The sequence below is a fragment of the Oncorhynchus mykiss genome, chromosome 10 (genome assembly GCF_013265735.2).
Source record: "Oncorhynchus mykiss isolate Arlee chromosome 10, USDA_OmykA_1.1, whole genome shotgun sequence".
NCBI lineage: Eukaryota > Metazoa > Chordata > Actinopteri > Salmoniformes > Salmonidae > Oncorhynchus > Oncorhynchus mykiss.
In genome coordinates this window covers 48605137-48625342 of record NC_048574.1, presented here as the reverse complement: position 1 = coordinate 48625342, position 20206 = coordinate 48605137, and the positions used below count along the sequence as shown (strand labels likewise).

The following is a 20206-nucleotide window of genomic DNA, read 5'->3' as shown; positions in this document are numbered from 1 at the left end:
CTTCACTTGGCTGGTGTGCAACCCTGGCAGATTTGGTTTGACATAGGCTATCCAGTCTGTGGTGCTAGTTAGGGACCGTCATTATATTAACAATGTAAATGGGACTACTTTTATGTATTTCTACAATTTTTAGTTAGAGGCTTAAGTCATTGAGTTGTGGCGCGATTGACATTTTAAAATATTGCCTGTGTACTTTGTGTAATTTACTGATTGTCCCTAACTAGCCCCATAGGGATATCCAATGTCAAATCAAATTGACCATGGGCATTACGATTGGGTCTTGTGCAGCTGCGCTCCGAATTGATGATTACTTTGGTGCTGTGGGCAGGCGTGAAAACACAACCCAATGAAAACTGTTACGGTACATTTAATTCCGTTACATACAGTATTTTCCTATCATCTCGCAAATCTCAATTTTGGGACGACTGACTTTATCCTATTTACACTTTGTAATGGCAGTCATCTTTTAAGCTTCAAAGGACTAGTCTAATCCACAGCATGCACTTCATTATACTGTATAGGAATGGTCTTTTCTGCATTGGAATGCTCTGGAACTCTGTATGGGCCCAGACACCTATATCGTAATGCGGCCTATCAGCAAGGAACTAGAGCCGTATATGGATTTAGCGCTGTTACCCACCTGAACTCCATGGCTTAATCAACCACCCTCATAGTATTTAATAAAAGCATGGGAACAGGTTAACGTTATATTACGTTCCACGCTGTTCTTGACTTTATTTTTGCTGGTCAGAAAAGTGAAAACGGAACGAAAATAATTATGGTTCTGTTCAGAACGAACCGATTGGAACACATACTGAATAAAAATATAAACGCAACGTTCAACAATTTCAAATATTTTACAGAGTTACAGTTCATATAAGGAAATCAGTCGAAAGAAATGCATTAGGCCCTAATCTATGGATTCCACATAACTGGGAATACAGATATGCATCTGTTGGTCAGGGATAGATCCCTTTAAAAAAGGTAGGGGCGTGGATCAGAAAACCAGTTAGTATCTGGTGTGACCCACTGCATGAGGCAAATAGTGGACACATCTCCGTCGCATAGAGTTGATCAGGTCCGGATCCATGACCGGGGGCTGGCTTCCCCGAACACAGTCCACGCCAAAATACCAAACTTTTATCGATGACAAGAATCCGAACTCGTAAAAGTGTTAATTTTTAAATGATGAGACGGCACATTAAGGTAAACCATGAATACTGCAACTAGCGAATGCATTGCGCTGTCACAATTGCCCAGAGTATAGCTATTTTTGGACATTTCAGTGGCGTTTTGTGTGACCACAGACACCATCATATTACATGGCCCAATCTTGGAATCCTAGTTCTAAGAATCAGTCAAATGTAATGTATTTTAGATCATTCGCATTATCAAATAAATGTATTTGTATACAAGCTTGTTTTTGACAGCAATTAAACATTGTTTTCGTAGGTTCTCTCAACTTGATCTTGAGTATTATAATTCACAGCCATCTTGAAAAATAAATTAGATTAAGAGTAAACATAAAACATGGATAAATGTTACTCTGCTAATATCGTGCATTACCTGTCTCAATAGCCCAAAACTGGTAGTGTCTTATTTCCAAGAAAATATAGAAAAATACAACTTTCATAGAAAAAAAGAGAACAGTATTATTAGTTAATTGTCCAGAAACAACTTGTAAAGATTCAACCTGCAAGCCTGAAATAAATGACCTTGTCTACCATGATAATAACCGTTCATGTTTAGGTTATTTGACTTACCAAACAGAACACCCTGTAGGGGAAATTTGGCACGTGAGGAAAACATGTGCATATGGAACAACACTGCAAAACAGTCTGGTAAAAGACAAACTTGCAATGAGATTAAACATATGTGTAAGAGAGTAGAAGTTTGGACAACGGTGATACCTCGGCTGTGTATATGAACCCATTTTAATCTCAGTGATATTTTGATGAGTAAAATATAAATAACTGGGTCTGAACTGTATGAAAACAAATGTTGAGAGGATGGTGAGCTTACAGACCCAATGATCTAAGGATCACAGGTAGGTGGCAGTATGCAAACGTAGTTATATTGCAATAGATAAAAGCTTCTTTTTTTTCATTATATGTTTAGAATCTTCCTACTTTGCTATGATATCTTTGTGAAAATGAGTCCTGGGTTTTGTATAATTGGGTCAGCCACTTATCCTTTCTGTCCTTTCAGCAGAGTGACCTGAACATACTGTCATTATTCCTGGGGGGAGGGATCTCTAAAGCTGTGTTGTGATGGAGTCCTCCTGCTCAGCCCCCCCCTCAGAGGAGTCCAGCTCGTCACAAGGTCCTATCCAGCCCTCAAACATGTCCTCACTAGAGCCCAAGAGGACAGCCCGGGAGCTGGAGGCCGTGATGCTGGAAGCACAGTGCAGGGGTGGCAGGGAGTGGGCTGGCGGTGGTAAGGAGTGGCCCGCGGGTCGCAGGAGAAGACTGTCACTTCCGTTAGCCTGCTGGGGTGACCCCAATGGCAGGGCCTGGGGAGGGGCATGTGGTAGCTCGTTCAGGTTCACCCCCAGGTGGAACAGGCTGTGTGTAACCGGGGGATTGGGGGGGATCTGGATGTCCGGCCAGGTTGTGGGCTGCCGAAGAAGACCGCCTGAGATGCTGTAGGTGGGCTGGTGCATCCTGGGAGGAGGGGACATGGGCTCTGGGACGTGTCCGTTCATGCGGGAGAAGAGCAGGCCCAGCCGCCTGATGGAGTCTCTTTTGGACTTGGAGAAGCGTTGCAGCCGGCCACTACTGCGGGTTAACGCAGCAGTGGGCGGGGGGGAGGAAGAGAACCTGAGCCCGTTGCACTTTGGTTTGTTGTCCACTGCCCCCTCTGCCCCTGACATGGACTTAAAGAGGGCGGAGACGCTGAACCCAGAGTCCTTGCTCTTCCTCTCAGCGATAGACGTGCTGAAGGATACCCCCTTAGCCCCTTGGTCCCTGGACTGACCCTGGGCCTGTCCAGCCCCTTCTTCCTCGTTGGCCTCGTCCTGCTGGGTAGCCTCACTGCTGGATGAGTAGGTCCTCCGCGGAGGCTTCCTGTCCCCCAACAGGTCTAACACCTCGTAGCGGAAACTGGAGATGTCCTGCTTGAGCTCCTATGGATCAGTTAAGAGGGGGATAGAGGCGAAGGACAGATCCACAACAAGGGACAGTTAGATATTGCTCAATGACTATGATATATATATATATATATATATATATATACACACATACATACATACATACATACAGTGCCTTGCGAAAGTATTCGGCCCCCTTGAACTTTGCGACCTTTTGCCACATTTCAGGCTTCAAACATAAAGATATAAAACTGTATTTTTTTGTGAAGAATCAACAACAAGTGGGACACAATCATGAAGTGGAACGACATTTATTGGATATTTCAAACTTAACAAATCAAAAACTGAAAAATTGGGCGTGCAAAATTATTCAGCCCCTTTACTTTCAGTGCAGCAAACTCTCTCCAGAAGTTCAGTGAGGATCTCTGAATGATCCAATGTTGACCTAAATTACTAATGATGATAAATACAATCCACCTGTGTGGAATCAAGTCTCCGTATAAATGCACCTGCACTGTGATAGTCTCAGAGGTCCGTTAAAAGCGCAGAGAGCATCATGAAGAACAAGGAACACACCAGGCAGGTCCGAGATACTGTTGTGAAGAAGTTTAAAGCCGGATTTGGATACAAAAAGATTTCCCAAGCTTTAAACATCCCAAGGAGCACTGTGCAAGCGATAATATTGAAATGGAAGGAGGATCAGACCACTGCAAATCTACCAAGACCTGGCCGTCCCTCTAAACTTTCAGCTCATACAAGGAGAAGACTGATCAGAGATGCAGCCAAGAGGCCCATGATCACTCTGGATGAACTGCAGAGATCTACAGCTGAGGTGGGAGACTCTGTCCATAGGACAACAATCAGTCGTATATTGCACAAATCTGGCCTTTATGGAAGAGTGGCAAGAAGAAAGCCATTTATTAAAGATATCCATAAAAAGTGTCATTTAAAGTTTGCCACAAGCCACCTGGGAGACACACCAAACATGTGGAAGAAGGTGCTCTGGTCAGATGAAACCAAAATTCAACTTTTTGGCAACAATGCAAAACGTTATGTTTGGCGTAAAAGCAACACAGCTGAACACACCATCCCCACTGTCAAACATGGTGGTGGCAGCATCATGGTTTGGGCCTGCTTTTCTTCAGCAGGGACAGGGAAGATGGTTAAAATTGATGGGAAGATGGATGGAGCCAAATACAGGACCATTCTGGAAGAAAACCTGATGGAGTCTGCAAAAGACCTGAGACTGGGACGGAGATTTGTCTTCCAACAAGACAATGATCCAAAACATAAAGCAAATTCTACAATGGAATGGTTCAAAAATATCCAGGTGTTAGAATGGCCAAGTCAAAGTCCAGACCTGAATCCAATTGAGAATCTGTGGAAAGAACTGAAAACTGCTGTTCACAAATGCTCTCCATCCAACCTCACTGAGCTCGAGCTGTTTTGCAAGGAGGAATGGGAAAAAATGTCAGTCTCTCGATGTGCAAAACTGATAGAGACATACCCCAAGCGACTTACAGCAGTAATCGCAGCAAAAGGTGGCGCTACAAAGTATTAACTTAAGGGGGCTGAATAATTTTGCACGCCCAATTTTTCAGTTTTTGATTTGTTAAAAAAGTTTGAAATATCCAATAAATGTTGTTCCACTTCATGATTGTGTCCCACTTGTTGTTGATTCTTCACAAAAAAAATACAGTTTTATATCTTTATGTTTGAAGCCTGAAATGTGCCAAAAGGTCGCAAAGTTCAAGGGGGCCGAATACTTTCGCAAGGCACTGTACATACATACATACATACAGGCACATTTTGGGGATGAAAGCTTAAGTGCACAACCTCTGAGATACCTACCTTAAAATTCTCCTCTGTCAGACCCTCGTCTGTCTTAGCACTGCGGATCATGGCTGCTACATACCTCTTCACCAGGTTCCTGATCACCTCCTGTACACAAAGACACACACAAGAGAAACAATCACATGAGATACACCACTACAGTATGAAATGAGTGGTGAAGTCCTGGGCACATTCTAGAAACAAGCATATTTTTTCTTGGTAAGCTATTTTTTTATACTTGTACCTCCTTAAGTAGGAAATGATCTGAGATTTGGGGGAAAAGGCTCTTCCTTCCACGCACGCACATATTTGCATGTTGTGTTTAATAAGGGAAAACTGTTTAGGCATATTCATGACATTTGTATTCGCTTGAGTTGAAAATCTGGACGTACATAACTTTGCATTAATTTGCATGTTTAGGACACAATGGACCAATGGTTGAAATCAAACCAGACTTTTTCTTTTACAGGACAATAATTTGGTGTAAAAATAACAATTTAATGAATTGTGGAGGTGTTTGTAGATCGCATCTAATAGTGTGTACTGGAAGGGTAAGAGATACACTATACAAAAGTATGTGGACACCCATTCAGATTAGTTGGTTCGGCTACACCCGTTGCTGACAGGTGTATAAAATCAAGAACACAGCCAGTGCAATCTCCGTAGACAAACAAAGGCAGTAGAATGGTCTTACTGAAGAGCTCAGTGACTTTCAACGTGGCACCATCATAGGATGCCAGCTTTCCAACAAGTCAGTTTGTCAAATTTCTGCCCTGCTAGAGCTGCCCCGGTCAACTGTAAGTGCTGTTATTGTGAAGTGGAAACGTCTAGGAGCAACAATGGCTCAGCTGCGAAGTGGTAGGCCACACAAGCTCACAGAACGGGACCGCCGAGTGCTGAAGCACGTAAAAAATTGTATGTCCTCAGTTGCAACACTTACTGCCAATTTCCAAACTGTCTCTGGAAGCAACATCCGCACAATAACTGTTCGCCGGGAGCTTCATGATTTTTTTTTCCATGGCCGAGCAGCCGCACACAAGCCTAAGATCACCATGTGCAATGCCAAGCGTCAGCCGGAGTGGTGTAAAGTTTGCCGCCATTGGACTCAGTGGAAACGCATTCTCTGGAGGGATGAATCATGCTTCATCATCTGGGTTTGGCGGATGCCAGGAGAACGCTACCTGCCCCAATGCATAGTGCCAACTGTGAAGTTTGGTGGAGGGGAATAATGGTCTGGGACTATTGTTCATGGTTTGGGCTAGGCCCCTTAGTTCCAGTGAAGGGAAATCTTAACGCTACAGGATACAATGACATTGTAGGCAATTCTGTGCTTCCAACTTTGTGGCAACAGATTGGGGAAGGCCCTTTCCTGTTTCAGCGTGACAATGTCTCTGTGCACAAAGCGAGGTCCATACAGAAATGGTTTGTCGAGATTGGTGTGGAACAACTTGACTGGGCTGCACAGAGCCCTGACCTCAACCCCATCAAAACACATTTAGGATGAATTGGAACGCCGACTGCGAGCCAGGCCTAATCGCCCAACATCGGTGCCCGACCTCACTAATACTCTTGTGGCTGAATGGAAGCTAGTCCTTGCAGCGATGTTCCAACATCTAGTGGAAAGCCTTCCCAGAAGAGTGGAGGCTGTTATAGCAGCAAATGGGGGACCAACTCCACATTAATGCCCATGATTTTGGAATAAGATGTTTGACGAGCAGGTGTCCACATACTTTGGATCAAGTAATGTATGTAGGCATACCACTCACCTCACCACATGCACTAAGAGTTGCCTCCGTGCATCCCTTTCTGCCCTATTCCCCAAACTCCTTCATTTGGAGCGGCAGCTGTATTTTTTGATACAGCAGTTTCATTAGACAGCGCAGGCTCCAGTCAATGCATTCGGTTTTACAAGTCAGCTGAGGAGCCCCAGCAGCACAAGGCCTTAACTGGGGGAAATGAAGGGGAGGGGGGGGAGAGGAGGGCCGCCAAAAGGTTGAGCTAATTGCAATTACTATGGTGAGCACGGACTAATACACAAATGAACATCCCACTGGGCACACACTGGTTGAATCAACATCATCTGTCAACCTACTGTAACGTGGAATCTTCATCTTAAAGACGATGACTTAACCTGACTAACAAGTGATAACAACATGATTATCAGAACTGTGTAAAACGTTGAAATTGTGTTAAATTCCGCATAGAAACGTTCAAATCTTTTTTCATCCTATCATCATTGCCTAGTTAAATAAAGGTTACATACATTTGTAAAAAAAAAAAAAAAAAAAAAGTAAACATTCAACCAAATTGTTGAATTTCATATTTGATTAGACATATTTTGACTGTATTTCAATGTCGATAGTAAAATGGTACGTTCAGATCGACGTCATTGTTTCAACAACATGCTGTATGTGCTTGGGTTTAAGTAGGCTACTTTGACATCTGATTTGCCCAAAGGACACCATCATTTCAATGTGAAGCTAGGAATATTATCATTCCTCCATTGCTGATTGGGATCTTTTGAAGTTTAGAAGTTGTGAACGTTAGCCTTTTAAATGTTACGCTAAATACACGATATCAATAACACGTTTACCTTTTGGATATTGTCTTCTATATGTGTTATTCATAATACCTACTGTATATACTATCCAAACAGAAGATACCTCTCCTTCAAAATGTTGATATTTTGGTTGCGTTCACAATTTAAAATATCCAGTTTGTCTACAAATTAGTTATTGATATGTCGGATTCACGTCTCCGTCTCAACCAACAATCTAAGTTAAAGAGTAGCACCATATCGAATCAAACTTTAAATGCACTTCAAATACATTTGGATTTGATTTAGTCCTATTCTTCAACTTAGATGTTTGGCTGAGACGGAGACGTGATTACAACATATTAATGATTAACTTTAGACATTTGAAACCAACCAATCATCCTTCATATAGAAGACAATATCCAAAGGTAAAAGTGTATTATTAATATAATGAATTTGGCATTCTTTTTACAGGCCTAATGATACTTATAAACTTCCAAAGATCTCATTTAACCATGTTTGAATACCATATATAGTATAACATACATGTTGAAATTGATGGTGTCCTTTGGGCAAATCAGATGTCAATGTAGCTTACATAAACCCAACCTCACTCCAAATGTACACTCACATACAGCATGTGTAAAATAAAAAAGTGATTTACTTTCAACTATTCTGTTACTTAGGGTGTCTACGCAACTGAGTATGGAAGCTGATAAGTGGTTAAATGTGTTGACGTAGTAGCTCAGCAGGGTACATAGAGGTAGGTATCTGGATGGTAGACTTGTTCTCACTGATGCGCATTACCCCTCATAAACCTGCAGGAGTCACTGTTCAGGCAGGAATCGTTGGACTGTGGCTTCGTATTTTATTTCAAGATACCTCTTTATTTAGGTTGAAGGCATGCCATTGAAACAATGACGTTGATTCAAACATTCCATTTACTATCAACATTGAAACAAGATCTAATGAAATGTAAAATACAACAATTTCAACCAACTACTGTATATTGAATATGGGATGAAAAAGATTTTAAACATTTCTGTGTGGAATTTTAATTTAATTTTAATTTAAACATATACTGTACATAGTTCTGTGATTATGTTGAAATTTGATTGTCACAACCTGTTAGTCATGCAAAGTTATTGTGTTGAAATTTGACCCTAAATTTCAATGCTTAAATTAGATGAAAACAGTACTGGTTGATGACTTTTTTTTCAAATCCAAATGTGTTTTTCCATGTAGATTCCACATCACAATTGGTTGAGAAATGATGTTAAAACAACATTGATTCAACCAGCGTGTGCCAATAGGGACATGCCTGGGATCAAAATGAAACCTACCGCCAAGCTCACCACCACCATAACGACGACACATCCAGTAACTGACGCCTGTTCCCCACTTTGCTCAAATGTCAACAGCGTAGTAATAGATTCTAATACACAGTGTGCAGTGCAAATGTCCTTCATGCAGCTCAACAATGAGGCGTCAAGAGGGTGTGTTTGTGTGTGCGTGCGGGTGTGTGTGTCTGTGTGTGTAGACATGCATACACTCTTGTCCATAGTTTTTAATGATAGCAGCTTTTTTTTACCTGATAATGCTGGTTCTGAATCAGGTTGTCAGCATGCCGCTCCTAGAACAAAATGAAAAAGCAGAAGAATGGAACTACTTTTGTTCGTGCGCTGCATTTATATTAGCCGCACAAATGTATTGGTATCACTCTTGCGGTGTCTCTGCTGCAGCCTGTTACATTTGTACTGTGAGAGTGACGCAACGCACATGTTCTAAACAGTGGTTGAAGAGATAAGGAATTTATTAAGGTCCAGAAGTATTTGGACAGTAACGTTTCGTTTTTGTTTTGGATCTGTCCTCCAGTATTTTGGATTTGAAATGATACAATAACTCTGGGGTTGAAGTGCAGACTGTTAGCTTTAATTTGAGGATATTTTCACCCATAATGGGTGAACCGTTTAGACATTGCTGCACTTTTTGTATATAGTCCCCCTCATTTTAGGGAACCAAAAGTATTTGGACAAATTCACTTATGTGTATTAAAGTAGTCCAAAGTGTAGTATTTGGTCCCATATTCCTAGCGCAATGACTACATCAAGTTGGTGACTCTACGAACTTGTTGGATGCATTGGCTGTTTGTTTTGGTCGTGTTTGAGATGATTTTGTGACCAATTGAAGTGAATGATAAATAATGTATTGTGTCATTCTGCAGTCCCTTTTTATTGTAAATAAGAATAGAATATGTCTCTAAACACTTCTGCAGTAATGTGGATGCTACCATGATCACAGATAGTCATGTATGAATCTTGAATAATGATGAGTGAGAAAGTTAGAGGCAAAAATATTGCACCCATATAACAATCATTTCAGACTTTGTTCCACTATATTTTCTCCTCTTCAAACCAAACCTCTGATTCAAAAGGGTGCATATCCATTATTATCCAACGTTATATCCCAAAACATGTGTCTGTTGTGTTTGGTGAGTGGGTGAAGGTAACGCGAAAAGCCTCTGTGTAAAGCCGGAGTGTGGAGTAGAACAGTAGAGCGGTAGAACAGGCGATTGCAGCTGGTAGAGGAGAGAAGTTTAGCTGACTGGGAGACATCCAGTGAATTTGGAGCCTGAGGAAGGGTTGCTTGGCAACATGTGCCTGCCCACTGCAGCTGGACAACCAGGATATACAGCCCCTTGTCAGTAACTTCACAGCTGGGGGAAACTGATAGCCCTAACACTATTCTCAAGCTCTCCATAACATTTACAGGGCAAGGATCCCATAAAACGTGTACGGTTGTGTTATTATATAGAAATAGAGGAGCAAGGCGATGATTGTAGTAAAGCAATCTCATGTCTTTCACTGATCTGACACAGCAAAAGGGAAACTGACAGGTGAGAATTTAGTGAGTGTGTGTGTACACTGCATACTATATTGACTGTACAGGTTTGTAAATGTTGTACCGTGAACTCCTTTAAGTTCTCCTGTTTCCTCGGGTTGTCAGGACTGGGATGGTCCCGTCCACACAGGCGGTTGTGCGTCCACACACACAGGTACCACACTGACTTGGGGCTGGGGACGATGTTGAAGGGCGGAGGGAGAGTTCCTCCCTCGTCAAAATAACTCATCCACAGCTTGGTGCGGGCAAACTTCCATTCAATGTCCGCATGATCCTGTACAAGGGTTTTTAGATATTAAAGGAGGGCTACACCATCAGAATTAAATATCTCTCACATCCTATGCGATCACATTTACTATCACTGAGTGTGATGAAAAACCCACTTAAATAACATTTGATCTGCTTGAAATAAATTGTTTCCTTAACATGTAGTTACATCCTGTCTTCCCTTTCCCTAGATGTGTCTTAGGCAATGCGCTGTTCTCTGATGGGAGGGATGGGGTTTGGTTGGTGGATTGTAGGATCTGTGTGTGTGTGTGTGTGTGTGTGTGTGTGTGTGTGTGTGTGTGTGTGTGTGTGTGTGTGTTTTGTCCCTGGGAGCTGTGCATTTTCACACAGCTCCCAGGGAGAGTGAAACATGGGCGGGAGGCCCTCTACCATCGGCTTAAATAAGCTCTCGCAGAAAGGTTAGTTGGAGGAAAATAAACTGATATAAATACGTCTCTGTGTGATGCCTGCAGCCCCATAACTACAAACTCTCAGAGATGTGTGACCTGCCTTTCATGATCTACAATACATTTTATCGCAATGACTCATTCTGGTTCTTATTCCTGCTGAGATTGAGAGACACTTTGCATAACTTCTTGAGATCAACTGCAAGCGCCGCTTGATCATTAAGCACCAGCAAGAGCTCCACGAAAAAGATGGAAGGGCCATGTGACTTCCCCTGATAAAGGAGCTAGCAGACAGCTGAGAGAGAGCTGGACAGAGAGAAACGACGCCACGTGACTCACAGCGATGAGCTGATAGGAGTTGTTCATCATGGCGATGAGCATGTTGAGCAGCACCACCAGGGAGATAACGTTGTAGGTACCGAACATGGTGGCTCCCACAAACTCTGTGAACTCATGGCGTGCCTTCACGTTGGTCACGTACAGGTTGAGCAGGCCGAATATCGACCAGAACAGGGACTGTAACGTCTCAAACAGCCTGGGAAAGAACAAGATATACCGATGTATTTATTTTTTAAAGCCAAACAGCAGAAGCCTTTGAATCCTAAACAGATGTTTTGCATTACAGTTACTCAATGTAATATTAAAACCTAGAAAACAGATGGAGGCAAGCGATGCAAACTACTCAATCTCCAAAATGACTCAGGGGCTGGAGGAAGCAGGTGAGATTTAGTACACAGCAGTATCTTTTATTCATTACGGGACAGGGAGAGGATGATATGCATACTGCTGGTCTCTGTGTGAAACCTCGGGGAACACATGAAAAAGAGCTTTTCAATTACAATAGGCATTGGAGTATCAGACCCTGTGTGGAACCTGACACCTATTCCAAACCTGCCACCCTCTTCCCGAACAATTCGTATCTCCTCATGTTCCGTCTCTGCTCCCCTCCCAATATCTTTCAAGCTCCTTCCTTTACCCTGCCCTCTACCTCTTCACTCCCCTCCTTGTCTCAGAAAGTGCTTGTCTCATTCATTTCTCCATGTGCTCTTCTTTCTCTGTCTATCCAAACCCCTCCTTTTGTAATGACACACTCTTTCTAGGAAAAGGGCCCTCAGACGACTCACGTAGAGAAGGCGTTGTTCTGCTTCTCACAGCGGATGCCCTTGCAGTTGTTGGGCTCGTCCGAGGCCTTGGTCTCGTAGTAGAAGTACAGCTGGTTGAGCCCGTTGGCGAAGGCCAGCAGCACCAGGCAGTAGATGAAGAGGAACTTGAGGATGTCCAGCAACATGCGTCCCAGGGAGATCTGCAGAGGCCCCAGGTGGGAGTTGGCTGTGAACAGGGAGATGAGGCGCAGGGAGCTGAAGATGTTGGCGATAGCAAACAGGCCCTCGGCGATCAGCGTCGGGTGCCACATCTCCCACTCCTCCCGCGGCCGAGAGCTGTTGTACTGTTGTTGAAATGGAGAGAGGCTGTTAGCTACCTGCCAGAAGGCCACGGTTATCATATTGCAATGTGTAAAGCGGGCAAAAGAGAAACAGACAGGGATTCCGTAGCCCTCATCTTGAAAAGATAAACGTGTGACTTACCTTGAAGTAAGCAACTATTTTGAGTGAGATGGTGGCCAAGTAGAGAGAGTTCATGGCAAAGTCCATCAGGTTCCACCAGTCATGGACGTACTCAGTGAAGCCGCCGTCCCACATCTCCTTTATCTCAGCCCAGATGAAGCCTGAAGGGCAGACAGGTGTCAAGTCAGTAAGACACATGGCACTGCACACTACAATTAATGTCACCTGCCATGATATATATTTTTTTCACACAACTAGTCCAAATCAGAAACAGATTAATGGCAGCAAATACAGCATCCTATTTCTCAAATATCCACCCAGTTACCAGTTAGATCCTGTTCGAGATGGATTATAATGATAAGGCCTGTGTGTGATCAGGTAAAAAGGCACGACACTGACCGTTAAGGATATCTCTCGAGCCCTACTCCTCTTTACAGTGCTGGACGCTATAAAACCTCCCCCGTCACTGGCTGCCACCCCACCCCCTGCTCACCCAGCACCCAGGGAAGGATCATCCACTCCACCACGGTGGGTGGCGGGCCCTGGACGTGCAGGTCTGTTCTCACAATGTGCTGGGAGGCCAGGAGGAGGAGGAAAAGAAAAGTCAGGTAGGAGGCTGTGTGGCAGATGAACTTGATGAAGGGCTTCTTGATGAAGAGGCCCAGGGCACTCCTAGGAGCCAGCAGGTAGACCAGGGAGAAGATGGGGAAGAGCAGGCCGATGGTGAAGCAGGTGACCAGCTTGACCGCCCAGTGGCGTCTGCGCCACCCGGGGAAACCGTCGTACCACAGGGTGGCCAGAAGCTGCTGACAGTTTGGCTGGGACACAAACTGGAGAGGAAGAGAGTATCAGAGATGGAGGGAAGAACATCGGTAAGGCAAATCGAAACGTCAGTATCACCCTTGGCAAGTGCTATACAGGGTGAGACTCAACCTATGCCACAACTCTCCTTCATTGGTAATAGATAACAGTTAAACGCCAGCCAACACGGGTCAAATGATTAGGTCAACAAATAGAATAGAAGTGCCTGGGGTAAGAATACCACGATGGATATTGTACACATCTCAAATAGGCTTCTTCCAGTGCTTCGGATATAAAGTTGATGTGTGCTACAGATCATAAAGTTCCTGGCTCTTGCCTGCTTCCGTGCAGTAAAACTAACTTCCCAGTGTTAGTCCCCGGCGCTATCCTCCCACTGATGACCCCTGAGGTTGGCACTGCAGCTTATATCCCCCCAAATACCCAAACAAACATCCCTGCAAGCTGCACATGGAATAAAAATGAACAATACCCAAACAAACAGCCCTGCCAGTTGCACATGGAATGAAGCCGTGTGCAGAACTGCATGCTGTAGTTCGTATTTCTGATATCTGGTATGTTATAAGCAGCATTGGCTTGCTCATTCAGTAGTACTGGAAACAGGCTTGTTTCGGATAGTTTACTGTATCACAAATTCATCAGGACAAGATGAATCTATAACCCATCTATAAACTAATCTATAACCCATCTACATTAACTCATCTATAACCCATCTACATTAACTCATCTATAAACTCATCTATAACCCATCTACATAACCTTCTATAACCCCATCTATAAACGAATCTATGACTCATCTATAACCCATCTATAACCCATCTATAAACTCATATATAGCCCATCTATAAACTCATCCATAACCCATTTACCTTAACTCACATATAACATCGATAAACTCATTTATAAGCCATCTACATTAACTTATCTATAACCATCTATAAACTCATATGTAGCCCATCTATAAACTCATCTATAACCCATCTACATTAACTCATATATAACCATCTACATTAACTCATCTATAACCATCTATAAACTCATATATAACCCATTTATAACATCTAAACCCATCTATAACCATCTACATTAACTCATCTATAAACTCACCTATAACAATCTATAAACTCATCTATAACCGTCTATAAACGGATCTATATCCCATCTATAACTCATCTATAAACTCATCTATAACCCATCTATACCTCATCTATAACCCAGCTATAACTCATCTATAACCCATCTATATTGGCTCATCTATAAACCCATCTATACCTCATCTATAACCCATCTATAACCCATCTATAACCCATCTATAATCCATCTATAATTAATCTACAACCCATCTATAAACTCATCTATAACCCATCTATATCCCATCTATAAACTCATATATAGCCCATCTATAAACTTATCCACAACAATAAACTAATCTATAACCCATCTACATTAACTCATCTATAACCCCATATATAAACTCATATAACCCATCTACATTAACTCATCTATAACCCCATATATAAACTCATATAACCCATCTACATTAACTCATCTATAACCTGTCGTGGAAATTTTCTTAATTACCAAACGATGAGAGAGCAAATTACACACCAGTCAGAGTTATGCTTAATGTTCACCTTTAATAATAATTAAGCTTTTGCAATAGCATTTTGACATTCAACATTTCAGTATCTATAATGAAAAGTTGAGAGTGGTCAACATAATGGCAACTGAGATCTTTTATAGCAAAGATCCACTCCCCCTAGTCGACATGACAAACCACAGGTCTTAGGAACTTACACAAAGAAAGACTTTACTTCAGAGAGGAGTATCCCATAGCCAGACAGCATTGGCTATAAATTATCGTTCAGTTTGGTCTCCTAAACAATGCTCTTATCTCGTTCTTGGTACATGGTTTAAAATATACGTTTACACATGACGACAAGCTTGACCTCTCCCCTCTCTGCGGCCCAAGTAACTGAACCCTGACAGAGAACATAACTGCAAATGGCCACCACTATAGTACAACAAGATACATTCTGATGAGATGTAACTTACAAGCATAAAATGAAAATAAAACATCTTATCTATGTTACCCAAGTAATTCTGATTTATCCCCAACAAACCCCAGCTATAAACGCATCTATAACCCCATCTATAACCCATCTATAACTCATCTATAACTCATCTATAACCCAACTATAAACTCATCTATAACCCGTCTACAATAACTCATATATAACATCTATAAACTCATCTATAACCCCTCTATAACCATCTACAAACTCATCTATAACCATCTATAAACTCATCAGTAACCATCTATAAACTCATCTATAACCCCTCTATAAACTCATATATAACCCCTCTATAACATCCATAAACTCACCTATAACGTCTATAAACTCATCAATAACCCCTCTATAAACTCATCTATAAACTCATCTATAACCCCTCTATAAACCCATCTATAACTTATCTATATCGCATCTATAACCCAGCTACAATAACTCATATATAACATCTATAAACTCATCTATAACCATCTACAAACGTATCTATAACCCATCTATAACCATCTATAAACTCATCTAGAACCATTTATAAACTCATCTATAACCCCTCTATAAACTCATCTATAAACTCACCTATAACCATCCATAAACTCCCCTATAACGTCTACAAACTCATCAATAACCTCTATAAACTCACATATAACCTCTCTATAAACTCATCTATAACCCCTCTATAACCCATCTACATCCCATCTATAAACTCATCTATAACTTATCTATAACCCATCTATAAACTCATCTATAACCCATCTACAATAACTCATAGATAACATCTATAAACTCATCTATAACCATCTACAAACGTATCTATAACCCACCTATAACCATCTATAAACTAATCTATAACAATCTATAACCTCATCTATAACCATCCATAAACGTCTATAAACTCATCTATAAACTCACCTATAACGTCTATAAACTCATCTATATACTCACCTATAACCATCTATAAACTCATATATAACCCCTCTATAAAACCATCTATAACTCACCTATAACCATCTATAAACTCATCTATAACCCCTCTATAAACTAATCTATAAACTCACCTATAACATCTATAAACTCATCTATAACCCCTCTATAAACTCATCTATAAACCCATCTATTACCATCTATAAACTCATCTATAACCACTCTATAAACCCATCTATAGCCCCTCTATAACCATCTATAAACTCATCTATAACCATCTATAAACTCATCTATAACCCCTCTATAAACGAATCTATAAACTCACCTATAACATCTATAAACTCACCTATAACGTCTATAAACTCATATATAACCCCTCTATAAACTCATCTATAAACCCATCTATAACCATCTATAAACTCATCTATAACCCCCCTATAAACCCATCTATAGCCCCTCTATAAACTCATATATTACCATCTATAAACTCATATATAACCCATTTATAAACTCATATATACCCCATCTATAACATCTATAAAGTCTTAAACAACCCATCTATAACCATCTATAAATGCATATATAACCCATCTATACCCATCTATATTAACTCATCTATAACACAAATATAAACTCATCTATAACCAACTATAAACTCATCTATAACCCATGTATAAACTCATCTATAACCCATCTATATTAACTCATATATAACCCATCTACATTAACTCATCTATAACACAAATATAAACTCATCTATAACCAACTATAAACTCATCTATAACCCCTGTATAAACGCATCTATAACCCATGTATAAACTCATCTATAACCCATCTACATTAACTCATCTATAATACAAATATAAACAAATCTATAACCCATCTACATTAACTCATATTAAACATCTATAAATGAATTTATAAGCCATCTATATTAACTCATATAACCATCTATAACTAATCTATAACATCTATAAACTCATCTATAACCATCTATAACCAGCGATAAACTCATCTATAACCATCTACATTAACTAATCTATAACCCATCTACATTAATAACTTATCTATAACCCATCTACATTAACTCATCTATAACCATCTATAAACATCTATGAACTCATCTATAACCATCTATGAACTCATATATAACCCATCTATAAACTGATATATAACCCATCTATAACCATCTATAACCATCTATAAATGCATATATAAACCATCTATAACCCATATATAAACTCATCTATAACCCATCTATAAACTAAAATATTACCCATCTACATAAACCATCTATAAACTCATACATAACTCATTAATAACCCATCTATGGCCTATAACCGCTCTGTCTGTCAGATTTAAGAATGAAGAACCTCAACTTACTTCGAAAGTATGAAAATATCCCTATTGACAAAATAAGAATGATGTTTTGTTTAACTCCTCCTATTGTTCCATTGTTCTGTGTTCCTCTTTCCATCTAGATGTATGTCACTTGGGATGAAATAATCGAATATTACCATGGAGTCTCCTGTCAGACCACCAACAAAAAAAAAAGGGTTGACATAGACGTTGAAATCCCTGGAGAGGGGATCCTGAGGGACCACTGAAAAGATAACACGGGAACTCTTTGTGAAGAGCGCTTCCCCTCTGCCATTTCTGAAGGTAAAGGGTATGAATAAATTACATGAGCCCTATTCTTACTTTCCGGAAAATAAATAAATTAAAGGTGGTTCTATGCATAAATGCCTGTGCGATTGTGGATGCATACGGATGAGGGACCAAGAACAGGCTTTTAATTACTTTACCTACTGTAGCATGCAATTAGGTAATCAGTCCCAGCAGAAAAGCTGATTATAATAGCCCAAACAGTAGTTCCCCCTCCTTCCTGATGTGTGAATATTTGATGCATATGCTGAATTAGACTAGTTTAAACCTACTGTCCTCTCCCCCGTGTCCCCGGCCGCCATGTCCCCGGCCGCCATGTCCCCCGCTCGCTCTCTGACAACCAGGCCCTCAACTCCCACGTGACTGTGCTGTCCTGTTCTGCACAGAATATCTATGCATCTCTACAAACCTACTATCTCTGGAACGATTGCTGTTTTGAACAAGGTAAATTTAGCCAATCATAAAATGTCAGAAGGCTGACTGAACTGATTGTTGACTGTAGTGGTCTGAGGATGAAGGATGAAACGTCTGCACTTGCTGACCGAGCCATGAGTATTCTACCTGGCCTTTTCCCAGGTTCGGTTGGTTAGGTTGTCTGAACAGCTCCGCAGAGCTCAAGAAGACTGAGTTAATTACAGTGCAGCTCACAACAAAGGAGCAGCAGAATGCCAGTGTTCAAATCAAGACGAAGATGAAAGGTGTGTGTGTGTGTGTGCTATTGTGCGTGAGCACACGTACAGAGTATGTGTTTGTGAGAGTGTGCATGCATGCGTCAGACCTCTCCAGAGGGAGAACAAGGAGAGAATAAAGAAAAACAGCAAGAAACATGTATTTTATATGAGCGAAAAGGAGCAATGGAATGGAAGAATTCTCAGTAGGACAGTAGACTGTGAATTAACCCCTTTTAGGTGGCAATGAGAGAGAACACAAGCCACCTGTCACGTTCTGACCTTAGTTATTTTGTTATGTCTTTGTTTTAGTATGGTCAGGGCGTAAGTTGGGTGGGTTGTCTATGTTCTTTTTTCTATGATTTGGGATTTCTGTGTTTGGCCCGGTATGGTTCTCAATCAGAGGCAGCTTTATATCATTGTCCCTGATTGAGAACCATACTTAGGTAGCCTGGTTTCACTTTTGAGTTGTGGGTGATTATTTTCTGTGTCTGTGTGTTCCACACGGAACAGTTTCGGTTTGTTATTTCACTTTGTTATTTTTGCATTTTGTCGTGTTCAGTTTGTTCTAATAAATATGGACACTTACCACGCTGCACATTGGTCCTCCTCTTCTCCTTCATACGACGACCGTTACACCACCTGATCACCCAAGCCTTTGACCTGCCTGTGTCTCGCACTTCATTGACACTAAATGCTGCCCTCAGTTCACCTCTAACCCTCTCAGAAAAATCTCAACACCACTAATACCAGTTGTGACTCACTTCTGGACTGGGAGACAAGGGGTTCATTTGAGTCATGGCTTGTGACGTTTCTATTGGTTTTGTTTGACCCAGAGACGATAGAGGAAGCAAGGCATCCTAATCCCTAATTTCTTCTGGTTCAATGGAAGTCAATTAACTAAGCAGACCAGACCAAGCTGCTATCTCATTGGTGTCTATGGCAGACCCACCCCGTTAAGAAGATTTTTTTCAATCGTAAACGGCCTGAATGAACTATCTTCATTTATCCACCATCTTTGGTTTGAACTGTGATTTCTGTTGCTAATTGTCCATTGCTTTGATTGGTTTCAGGTGTGCCTCTACCTGGAGTTTAAAAGAGCTGTGCATTTCCTGCTCTGGAAAATTGAGGGGGGCCTTTTCTCAATTGGTTTGCTCAAATCCTGCATCCTCTCTCCTCCATCCTCTCTTGCCTCCTTTCGAAAAAGCTCAAAGGAAATCGAGAAGAGGCGGCGAGGAGAGGTAAATTACGTTTACAGGGATGGGATCCCAAAAATAAACGTGTAAAGTGCTAAAAACAAATGAAGTTAGTTGTGCAATACCTTTTGTAGATAAAACTATAAGTCACCTTTAGCCATGGCTTCCTCTGTGTTCATATGCTATCTGGGGAGTGGGGGGAATGACAGGTTATTAGCTGTAAAATGTTATTATTATTCATTTTTGGAGACCCGTGGGCCCACCTGCCTAG

At 41.3% G+C, this 20206-nt stretch overlaps 1 protein-coding gene across 1 annotated transcript in view; it reads right to left on the bottom strand.

Annotated features, from left to right (window-relative positions):
• Positions 1-941: 941 nt before the first annotated feature.
• The window catches only part of LOC110534166 (short transient receptor potential channel 5), a 37116-nt gene continuing 17851 nt past the window's right edge, over positions 942-20206 (bottom strand). The window contains exons 5-12 of the mRNA XM_021618872.2: positions 13091-13427; positions 12619-12758; positions 12157-12479; positions 11372-11567; positions 10423-10632; positions 9049-9090; positions 4940-5029; positions 942-3124 (exon numbers count right to left, since the gene is read on the bottom strand). Coding sequence (XP_021474547.2) covers positions 2255-3124; positions 4940-5029; positions 9049-9090; positions 10423-10632; positions 11372-11567; positions 12157-12479; positions 12619-12758; positions 13091-13427 — 2208 coding nt within the window. The 3' untranslated portion in view covers positions 942-2254. The remainder of the gene's footprint in view (positions 3125-4939; positions 5030-9048; positions 9091-10422; positions 10633-11371; positions 11568-12156; positions 12480-12618; positions 12759-13090; positions 13428-20206) is intronic.